Genomic DNA, 12259 nt, shown 5'->3' with positions numbered 1-12259 from the left:
AATGGGGGGGAATGAGGACACATTTGTAATTCCTTAACTAATAAAGAATTTAAAGATAAAAAAAATTATTCAGGATCTAGTTTCTGGGCTCTGAGCAGTAGGGAGGGAGACCCCATTCCTGCTCTGGCATGTTCCTTTTGCACTTTAATGAACTCTCTCTCTTTCTCTTATGAAAGCCCTGGAGATTTGGTGTGTTTGTCCTTCTGAGTTGCCTTCAACTCCCTCCCCACCTTCCTGTCTTCGAGTTCTTCTCTTTTTCAGGACTGACTTTGCATGAGGACTCAGTTTTCAACTTAATGCCCTCATATAGTATTTAAAACAATGTCAATATATACTGGGGTATTTTGAGGCATTTAGTGTCTAGCAGTAACATTACCAATTAATTTTGAGGAACAATGAATTAGTATAAGCATTTGTATAAAATTGATAGTGAAATTTACTTTTTTGGAGCACCTGATATATAAGTAGGGCTACATAAACCTGCCCTGACTTCATTCTATCAGTAGCTCACTCTTCTGATTCCTGGGAGTAGAGCTTATCATCTGTCCTTCTCAGTCACACGGCCACTATATATATCCTGCAGCTTCTGAGACAGGCCAGGTGATCTAGTGAGGATCACTTACATGTCAGAGGTAACTCTAGACTGCTCTCTGCATCTCGATATGGCCCTCTTTTGTCTGGGGAAGGTCAGTTTAGGTTGTTTTGAATAGGTAGGGTGCTTGAGTTGAAGGTAAGCTTTATGATACCACACTTGACAAAGATATCTTTTAGCTCACTCTTCTGATTCCTGGGAGTAGAGCTTATCATCTGTCCTTCTCAGTCACACGGCCACTATATATATCCTGCAGCTTCTGAGACAGGCCAGGTGATCTAGTGAGGATCACTTACATGTCAGAGGTAACTCTAGACTGCTCTCTGCATCTCGATATGGCCCTCTTTTGTCTGGGGAAGGTCAGTTTAGGTTGTTTTGAATAGGTAGGGTGCTTGAGTTGAAGGTAAGCTTTATGATACCACACTTGACAAAGATAATATCTTTTTTTATAATACATATTTTTTATTGATTTCAGAGAGGAAGGGAGAGGGAGAGAAACATCAGAGATGGGAGACAATCATCCATTGGCTGCTTCCTGCATGCCTCCCACTCAGGGGATTGAGCCCGCAGCCTGACCCAAAATTGAACTTTGACCTTTTGGTGCATAGGTCAACGCTCAACCAGTGAGCCACACCAACTGGGCAATATATTCTCTTCAATTTTTAAAAATATATTTGTATTGATTTCAGAGAGGAAGGGTGAGGGAGAGGGGGAGAGAGATAGAAACATCAATGATGAGAGAGAATCATTGATCGGCTGCCTCCTGCACACCCCCCGCCCCCCCAACTGGGGATCAAGTCTGCAACCTAGGCATGTGCCCTTGGCCAGAATTGAACCTGGGACCCTTCAGTCCTCAGGCCAATACTCCACTGAGCCAAATGGGCCAGGGCTATTATCTTCCATTTTATTGACAAAGAGTTGTGCCAGTAGGTTTTGCATCTACTATTATATTGCTTCAAGCATTAATCCTTTTTAACCAACTATGAAATTGTTCAGTGCATTCAGTTTTGAGTTATAAAATGTTAGCTTGGAGAAGTCTTGGAGATCGAGCTGCAGGTGTTGTAGCCAACTTTAACAGATTTGGAAATCAGGACCACAAACTGAAGTTACTTCACTCCGGTCACAAGACTGTTGAGGCAAAACCAAGTGTTGGTAATAGAGAGGCCTGACCCCCCTGGCTGCTCACTGTCGACATTCTCACAGTTTATATTTGTGACTGAATCTTCCATTTTGTATTAAAAACAAAATGGTGGACAGATGATAAATAATGTAGTAATTCAACCAAAATGTTTGACCAGTGATTCACTCTCCATTAGAGATGTTTTATAGACTCATCTTAGAATGTATTTGCCTGTGGATTTAGCTTATTGCATATCATGGATTTCATTAAGTTGGTTATTTTTTTTTTAAATATATTTTATTGATTTTTTACAGAGAGGAAGGGAGAGGGATAGAGAGTTAGAAACATCGATCAGCTGCCTCTTGCACACCCCCTACTGGGGATGTGCCCGCAACCAAGGTACATGCCCTTAGCCAGAATCGAACCTGGGACCCTTGAGTCCGCAGGCTGACGCTCTATCCACTGAGCCAAAGCGGTTAGGGCATTAAGTTGGTTATTTTATACTATAGGAGAACACTATATTAAAGAGTAGGGGAGCCTGGTATGTTTTTTCATTGTTCCTGTATAGCCAACATAGAAGACAGTTCCTATGTATTTCAGAAGCACATTTGCCAGTAGCTATCTCCTACCTTTTTGGGGGGGTTGGGAGGAGGGTTAGGCATGATATAAACAGTACACAAGCAACTTGGTTGTATTGTATATTGTTTTCTTTCACTCATCTCTTGCTTGTTGATCCTCTCTCTTGCTTTGCAACACACACATTCAGCAGTGAAAAGCAAGGTAACTCTGAGCTCCCCTGGTTTCTGACCTTGTTTTCCATGAAGAAAAAAAAATTGATTGGCATAGTGTTTATGTCTTAAAATGTAATGCTTTTCCTTCCAGTTTGATGCACTGTATGTGTCAAATAAGATTTGCAATAGCAGATTCCTAAACAGAGGTAACGGGAGGTAGGAAAACCATCTTGAGCTATGAGGCATTTCTACTTCAAATTCTTTTGATAAAAACAGCCCAAAGCAGTCCCATACGTAGTGGGCACTGTGGATGGTCAAATTACATGTCCGCTGTATCAAAAAGGATTGTAAACATAGTTCATATTCAAGCATCAAAGGATCTACCTTGAGTCCTGACTGGTTTGGCTCAGTGGATAAACATCAGCCTGCGAACTCAAGGGTCCCAGGTTCGATTCCGGTCGGGGGCATGTACCTTGGTTGCGGGCACATCCCCAGTGGGGGGTGTGCAGGAGGCAGCTGATCGATGTTTCTAACTCTCTATCCCTCTCCCTTCCTCTCTGTAAAAAAAATCAATAAAATATATTTTAAAAAAATAAAAGGATCTACCTTGAACTCTGGACTATTTGTTATTAAACCACAAGCAATTTTCTTTCTGTTCTTTATGAACAGCACATCTCAAAGCTTTTTTTATTGGTATAGGTTTTTACTAACTGCACTATTTATTTTATTATATACTAGAGGCCCAGTGCATGCATGCACTGGTAGGATCCCTAGTGGATGCCAGCTGCCAGCCGGGGCCTCCCTTCCTTCCCCCGGCCAGCCCCAACCCCTGGTCAAACTCCCAGACAACTTCTGGTTGAGGGGACAGTTTGTGTACTACGCTTTTATTATATAGGGTTATATCATTTGTAATATAGGACATAGAATGAAACTGGTAAAACTTCTCAGTGGACTTTTCAGATTTGCCATCCATCTTATACTTACCCTTCGTTGCATATGTATGTGTGTATAATACATAGATATTAATAGTTATGCCGTATATACTCCATTCTAATGTAGGAAATTGACATTTTTCAATTTAATGGCATGAATGAAAGTATGGAAACCCCAATAACTATAGATAACCTTTGGGTCTGAAAGAGTTAAAACAGTGTCAAAAATGCTTAATTTATAACTTCATTGAAATATGAAAATATAACATCCATCCCAATGATACAACTTAACTAAAGTTGTCATGGATGAAAGAAGAAAATATCAATAATTGAAACTATAACAGGAATATCTCGAAAACATAGAAAATGTGGTTTTCCCCTCATAACTGCTTTTCTATTTGTAGTTTTAGTTTCTTAATGATATAACAGTAGAATATTTATAATACAAATATTAGCTAAAAGTTGGGTAGTATATAATTTTTTGTATTTGTTAATTGCTTAAACTTCTGAATGCTATTACATGTTAACAAACACAGACTTTGTGTTACTGCTGTCCTTTGGCCACACCTGGTCCCTGCCCTTGCTTTTAGAAAGCAGCGGCAAGCCCTAACCGGTTTGGCTCAGTAGATAGAGCGTCAGCCTGTGGACTCAAGGGTCCCAGGTTCGAGTCTGGTCAAGGGCATGTACCTTGATTGCGGGCATATCCCCAGTAGGGAGTGTGCAGGAGGCAGCTGATCGATGTTTCTCTCTCATCGATGTTTCTAACTCTCTATCCCTCTCCCTTCCTCTCTGTAAAAAAAAAAATAAATAAATAAAAAAGAAAGAGAGAAAGCAGCAGCAAAGGTGTGAACAATAGAAGGGCCAGTGAGGGTGGAGGCAGCTGCACCAGTCACAGGGCTCTGGATGCGGGCTGGCCAGTGGGTAATGGACATATCAGTTCCAGTTCAATACCAATGTAAAGAATTTTGGACAGCCACCTTTGCAGCATGTGCCTGAAAAACATTTTCAGCAGTGTCAAATTTGTTCCCATTGACCTGCCAATAGGATTTTTGAAATTTCAGCTAACTCTTTACTTTCTGTAGCATTTGGGATTTGGAGAGTGAGGCATAATTAAAATTCACGGGTAATTCTCTAATCTCCTTTTAGCCTATTAACAATGGTATTAATCCTTTATCAGCTCTGCTTAGCTGGAAAGACTGGAGCAGTGATGGCGAACCTATGACACGCGTGTCAGAGGTGACATGCGAACTCATTTTTTTTTGGTTGATTTTTCTTTGTTAAATGGCATTTAAATATATAAAATAAATATCAAAAATATAAGTCTTTGTTTTACTATGGTTGCAAATATCAAAAAATTTCTATAGGTGACACGGCACCAGAGTTAAGTTAGGGTTTTTCAAAATGCTGACACACCGAGCTCAAAAGGTTTGCCATCACTGGACTGGAGTGATCTTACCGCTCTAATTTCTTTTAATCTATGGCCTCCTGATGATAATAAATTATTACCATACTAGAGGCCCGGTACATGAAATTTGTGCACTGGTGGTAGTTGGGGGGGGTCCCTCAGCCTGGCCGGACATCCCTCTCACAGTCCGGGGCTCTCACAGTCCAGGACCCCTCGCTCCTTACTGCCTGCCTGCAGTGGAGGTGGGAGAGGCTCCCACCACCGCCACTGTGCTTGCCAGCCATGAGCCCTGCTTCTGGCTGAGCAGCACCTCCCCTGTGGGAGCACACTGATCACCAGGGGACAGCTCCTGCATTGAGCATCTGCCCCCTGGTGGTTAGTGCGTGTCAGTGACTGGTTGTTCCACTGGTCATTCCGCATTCAGTTGATTTGCATATTAGGGATTATTATATAGAATTGTAATTATTACTAAGGTAATATTTAGTGATGCTTACTCTGTTCCAGTCATTTTTTTCTAAGTGCTTTACATGTATTAACCACTTTAGTCTTCATAGCAACACAACAAGGTTCCTCATCCCTAGTTAAAAAATGTGGAAACTTATATAGAATTGTAATTATTACTAAGGTAATATTTAGTGATGCTTTTTTTTCTAAGTGCTTTACATATATTAACCACTTTAGTCTTCATAGCAACACAAGAAGGTTCCTCATCCCTAGTTAAAAAATGTGGAAACCGAAGCCCAGAATAACTTGCCCAAGATTGTATACCTACTAAGTGGTAGAACCAGAATACAAACTGCAAGCTAAGGATGGTGAAATGATATAAAGCCAGATGAGCATTGGGAAGAAATGGAGGAAAAAGTCTGGCTATTTCATAGTTCAGTATAGTTAATTTTTTTTTTTTTTTGGATAGTTTGCTTTAACTAGAAAATTAGGATGAATTAGTTTCATGGGATGGGCTGTATGGCTCTTCTCTGTGTGTCTTTGTGTGTATTAAAGGCCTTTGAATGCTCTAAAATACAACAGATTGTGTCTGATCATTGTTAGAGAAGTTTATTTGTAAAAAAAAAAACCATGAGCTGTTTCCTCAAGAGAGAAATTAAGGAATGTGTCTGATGTTCACTTTAGTGTTTGTTTTTAACAAAGCCCTAAAGAGTGACCTAATCCCATAGGAGGAAGTAGGTATAGTAAGTCTGGTGCTCTTCCCCCCCCCCCCCCAAATAGAAATCTTTTTCCTTCCTTTGGTTATAAAAAATAGTACATGCTCATTGCAAAGACAGTAAAAAAAACAACAACACTAAAATTCTGTAATTCCAATACTCAGAAATAGCTTTAACAATTTTTGGACACCATTCTTAATCTGTAAACATACACAAACTTTTTGTTTACACAAAATTAGTAATCTCCTTTTTACACTCAACACTATATCTTAGACATTTTCCCCTGTCAATATCCTTTTTAAAGGCTTCAAATATTTCAGCGTATGGATATACCAAAAATGTATTTAAACAGTTCATGTTGCCCTTAAAAAATGAATGAACACATGCCTCTGTAATCTTATAGTTTGAGTTGAAATTCATTTTTTTAATATCACTCTTTCCTCTTTGAAATCCATTTGTTGTCTATAAAATGTAGAATGTAAACTAGTTTATCTCTAAGATATCTTCCAACTCCACATCCTATGATTTCTAATTCTGCTCAGTGAATTTTTAGAGCTGAGAGCTGCTCCTATACTGTTGTCAACCATCTTCTGCATATCCGGCCATGTCTCTGTTTCTTCCTCTAGCACCTATTTCATAGGGCTATTGTGAGAGTTAAATTAAATAATTATAAAGCTCCTTACCCCTCCCTTCTTTAACTTTCCCATTTTGGCTGGACTGCAAATGATTTAAGGGTATAGAGTGCATCCTATAATTTCTTGAATTCTTTATGTTGTCTAAGTTGATACATCCTCCTGACACAAAAGTTGAAATATGATTCAATATATGTACAAGGCAGTAGAATGTATTATTGAAGCATCATCTGTGTCACCTCACCTGGACAAGAAAGTATATAAGTAAATAGCATTCAGGAACCCCCAGTTTTCAGCTCTTGTCTACTTTTTGAGTCTCAGGTTCCTCAACTATAAACTGAATGGGTGAGACTGTCTTCAGTGTTCTTTCTTGTTCTGACTAGTTTATGATGTTATGACATGTAGACATTTTTAAAAATAAACATTGTGTTTTAAGTTAAAGCAATAATTAAATGCTTCAGTAATATGAGCAGTTCTATTTAAAAATCTCTTCACCTTAATAAGACTTGTCTTTTCCTATCTTTCATTGCCCTGGTTTTCTACAATGTTGTGATCAACGTGTGTGTTCAATTTTGAGTTTGTTTCTATTTTCACTGTTACCACATAATGTTCCAGGTGTATTAACGTAGAAAGTTTTGAATTCATATTGTTGATAAGTAAAGGAGCTAACCTTTTTTTATTTATTTTTTTCTCCTCGAAGCACTGTACTTGAATTGTTAGGGTAGCTTTTCTGTTTTTGAATCTGGATCTTGACTAATTTCTTAAAAATAATGATAGAATAGAATTTAAACTATTGGCTGGTTTCATGAAATGTTTAGCAGTTTATGTGTGGATATGTGTGTTTACTTACTCATGACTGCTTTAGTTCCCAAAATTAAGGCCTTAAGTGAAATATAACTGTGCATCCCCTCTGCCCAGGATAAATGTATAAGAAATAAAATTTTATCACACTAATAACTTTAAAAACCCTCTTAGATATAAATAGATAAACCACACTCAGATAAAGCACAGAAGAGAAAACTCATATTCACCCATGATGTGCCTCAGTTATTAAAAGTACACAAGAACTGTGTTACTATGAGAGAATTTTTGATATATCCCTGGCAGCAGGAACCCCCTGGGAGTGGGAATTACTCGGGTTCCCAGTCGTGGGCAGTGTCTCCTGGGGCCTGGGTGGAGGCTGAGCAGGGTGGAGACCAGGTGACAGCTGGTACTGGTTTCTCTGGCGACCAAAACACTGGAACAAATAGTCAGACTTGTCCTGAGCTCCACATTGCTTCCTGTCTTTAGTTGTGCTCTTGTGTCTAGTGACACAGTGGATACATTTGCCTGTATTTCTCAGTTGGTGGTGGAGGGCAGGCTGTGGAAGTATGTTTGAAAATGTTTCATTGAGATCCTACTACATGATATACTTGCTTTTATATTGCCTTTCAGAATTAAAGCCATAGAGAGTCCCAACAAAGAAGATGATACCCAGTGGCTGACCTACTGGGTAGTGTACGGTGTGTTCAGCATTGCAGAATTCTTCTCTGACCTCTTCCTGTCCTGGTTCCCCTTCTACTACATGCTAAAGGTATGTGGACAGTTCCCGACACTGCTCTGTCTCCTTTCATATATGGACTTGATTTGCCCCCTACCCCTAAAGAAACTCCATCTCAGGACCTATAAACAAGAATAGGAACAAATAAATGCTTGAATGTTAGACATCTGTGGCTCTGCCTCAGATCCTATGAACAGGAAGACAAGATTCAGCACGTCTAATATTTTTTTGCATACTGTCTTGGAAACAGCTATAGCAATTGTGTGTTTAAGATGAAGGTGATAGTAAAACATGGAAATACTATGACCTATCACAAACACTGCTGCTCGCCAAGATCCTATCTGTGTGCAGTGTTGTCTACATTTAATGTGAAAGCATTGCAAATTTTCATAGGCCATAGATTAGTCCCAGTGGTGAGCGTATTCCAGGGAGGAGTCGTTATTTGTGGAAGAAGAAATACTTTATTCTTATGTAGCTTTGGAGAAAGAAGATGGAAAATGGGCTCTTTGCGGAAATCATTTTAAGAGCATTGGAGAGAAAAAAAAAGAACGTTGGCGGGTACCCTAGTTGGGGTCAGCCCTGACAGCGCCTGTGTTGGGCTGAGGATCCCCAGCATGTGGGGAAAGAAGTGGAAGTTGAAACTCGTTCCCATGGGACCTGTATCCACTCCAGATTTGCACCAGAGGTGAATGGGAAAGAAAGAGCTCATGCGTTTTAATAGCTAGAGTGGTTCTTTCTCCCTAAATGGGACAGGCTGTCTTCAGTTGATCCTCAAGTGTCTTCCATGGCGGAAGCCCTGCTTCCTGTCAGTTGGGTAGGATGTAAGTAGCCTGGTTCTCAGCCAGGCTTCCCACACGAGAGGGTGTGTGCCAGCCCCTTTGAAGTCTGGGCTCTCCTCTTTCCCTTCAGACCCCTAAGCACTTGTTTTAATAAAAGCTGCACATCACACAGTTTAAAGATTCAAATAGTTCTGTCAGAGAGTTGAAGAACAGCAGTTCTGCCTCCTCTGCCCCCTGTATTGCTTCTTCAAAAGCAACCATGTCCCTTCATTTATGGCAGATTATCTTGCCATTTAACTCTGTCTCTAAATAATCTTTTTTTAAAAATGTATATTTTTATTGATTTCAGAGAGGAAGGGAGAGGGAGAGAGAGATAGAAACATCAATAATTAGAATCATTGGTCGGCTGCCTTCTGCACATCCCCCACTGGAGATCGAGCCCGCAACCCGGGCATATGCCTCACTGGGAATCGAACCATTACTTTCTGGTTCATGGGTCGATGCTCAACCACTGAGTTACACTAGCCAGGCTAAATAATACTCTTGTTTAGCCCCCTTTTAACTTTTCTATTTTTCACATTAGCTCTTGAGTCACACTGGAAGATAAGGATCTGGCTCCCTTTCCTCCCTTGTCCCCCACACATGCAGCCTCTCTTGTCCCCATCTTCCTCAGGCATCTGTATCATAATGTTGGGTAGGTAAATATTCACCCTCACTTTATTATGATTTTGTAAATACTATTTAGGGCCATCTAGAGTATAGAAGGATTTAAAAATAAATGTAAAATTCCCTTTTTCCCCTGATTATGAAAAGAGCATATGTTCATTTCTTTATTCAGCAGGTACTTATTTAGAACCTCTGTGTGCCAGAATCTGTTCTAGGTTTGGGGGAAACTTTGGTGAATAAAACAAAAGTATCTGCCGTCACACTGCTTACAGTCGTATGTGTGTGTAGAGGGAGCATGTTTTAGATGAGGCACAAAAAAGCATTTGAAACCCTACCACTGTTAACATCTTAGGGTAGTCTTCCTATTTATTTTAATGTGCAAATATATTGGTCTATGACATAAATACACACAGAACTGTGCATATTATTGTCGTAACCATATATGTATTGCTGAGGCATATATGATATACAGTTCTATATCTCACTTTTTTCAGTTAATACAATACTCTGAGTATTTTCTCATGTTATTCACTATTCTTTGTCGTAGCTGACTATCCATTATAGACAATAATTTACCCGATCCCCAATGGAAAGACATTTAGATTTGCTTTGCCATTATAACTAATGCTGCAATGAATGTCTGCACCTCATCTTTACTGTCATTAAAATCATTTTCCAGATTAATTTTTAAAACAAGGTTGAATAAACTGTCAAGTTTAAGTCTGATCCAGACTGTCACCTGAACTGTTTCACCCATTGACAAAGAGCATAATGTTTGTCTTGTCAACTTTGTAGGAGGCAAAAAAGATGGAGAAATCTTCCCCTCCACATGTTCTCTTCGAGCTTTTGTTTGTGCACTCTGAGCAGTCCGTTATAACCCAGCGCATCACTATTCCTGTGGCCACCTTGCAAAGGCTTCCTGAGATGTAGATAACTGATGAAGTGATTGCAGTATATCAGGAGGCCAGTGTTGAAATATGTGTTTTTCTGACAGTAGCTCTCAGTTTTGACCAGGCTAGTCCCAAACTGCATATTAAGCATATCCCTACCTTGGAATTAAAACTCTTCTAGGGAAAAATTGGATGGTGACATTAGAATCACAGACAGAATGATCTGTCCTATTGTAATTTGTAATGAAGGGATTCTGTGTGTCGGTGCTAATAGTGCCAAGAGTCCTGTTAAGAAAGCACGGACTCTTTGAACCACAGGTAAGAGTGGGCTGGTGTTTGCACTTGGGAGTATCAGGAGCCTGCACTCAGGACAGCTTGACTAAAAGGATGGCCAGGCCGTGTAGCTCAGGATATCCTGGGCTGTGGCATAGTTACACAGATTAAGAGAAGGGAGTTAGTTACAAAAGCTGGTGGCTGAATATCACCTTGAGAATTGAACAGTAATTAACTTTATTTTTAATACAAGGAAGTTATTTTACTTGAGAGCTGGAAAATGCTAAGGATGTAGGTAGAGAGTAGTAATTATTTTTCTGTCTCAAGAGCGTGCTGAAAAGAACTAAATTAACAGTCCGGAGTATAGCCCATAAAGTAATCACGTTGGAGAGGTGCAGACATATAGACACTTGGCTCCGGCCCTGTCTGGTAGTCTGGCCTTAATTCATCCAGAAAAGGGATGAAGCAGCTTTTCTGGACTGCTGAAGGGTTGATATCTACATAGGTAAATAATATTTCAGAGATTTTCAACAACAGTATGAACTATAGGACTTGGCGATGCTACTACTATCCTATATACTTTCCTCAAGTACATTAATTTGGGACTTTCCTAAAATCCTGCGGAGAAAATTAACTCAGAGAGGTTGATTTTCCTAAAGTCATAAAGTAGATATCAACTCTCCTGCTTCTTAATCCAGTGAGGTATTTCCACTTCACATTGATCCCCAGGGTTATAATATGGGCACCGTATCTACATCAGTAACCCATTCCTGAAAATCAGATAGTCTATGTAGGAAGACCAGCCAGGAGACTATTTCTTACAATTTTAAATGGTAAGAATTAAAATTTATTAATGTCAATGTAAACTCCATACCAATTTTCTAAATATTAACAAAACACAGCAAAGCACCCCTATACAGGTAACAAATATCATACTAGGATGTTAGATGCTAAAAACAACACTCTCCAAATACAGATGCTCCTCTACTTTTGATGGGGTCACGTCCCGATAAACCCATTTCAAGTGGGAAATACTGTAAGTTGAAATGCATTTAATACACCTAACCTACTGAACATCATAGCTGAGCCTATGTTCTACTGAATGAGTGTTGTGTTCTTGCACCATCATAAAGTAGAAAAATCATTAAGTCAAATCAGTAAATCAGGGACAGACCATCGGTAGTTAATCTAATTGGTAAGAAACTATTCCTTTTTGTGCAGTAGTACATGGTACATCCCATTGGATATCTGCATACTCTTCAAAATGCCTACATGGAATTCTGATGTTCTGTCGAGAATATAACTTTTCCTCCACCCTCCACTTCATTTTGTTTAAATTGTTGCATTGTGTCTTGGATATGTATGCATTACCTATATAAGCAACCAATGGACAACACTGTACGAATGGATATTAAAAACGAAGGGTCTTCCACCGAGAAATGTTAGAGAGATGGTCCAGCCTGATCTCCCCTAACCACCTCTGCCTGCTGACCTGATCGGCCCCAACTGCCTTCCCGCCAACCTAGTCACCCCCAACTG

At 39.7% G+C, this 12259-nt stretch overlaps 1 protein-coding gene across 1 annotated transcript in view; it reads left to right on the top strand.

The window, feature by feature from the left end:
- Nucleotides 1-12259, top strand: part of REEP5 (receptor accessory protein 5) — a 32223-nt gene that overhangs the window by 8425 nt on the left and 11539 nt on the right. The window contains exon 2 of the mRNA XM_014539906.1: nucleotides 8007-8145. Coding sequence (XP_014395392.1) covers nucleotides 8007-8145 — 139 coding nt within the window. The remainder of the gene's footprint in view (nucleotides 1-8006; nucleotides 8146-12259) is intronic.

This window comes from Myotis brandtii, unplaced genomic scaffold (genome assembly GCF_000412655.1).
Source record: "Myotis brandtii unplaced genomic scaffold, ASM41265v1 scaffold230, whole genome shotgun sequence".
Lineage (NCBI taxonomy): Eukaryota > Metazoa > Chordata > Mammalia > Chiroptera > Vespertilionidae > Myotis > Myotis brandtii.
The sequence above is the reverse complement of the archived record's forward strand: the minus strand, read 5'-3'. Positions and strand labels throughout refer to the sequence as shown.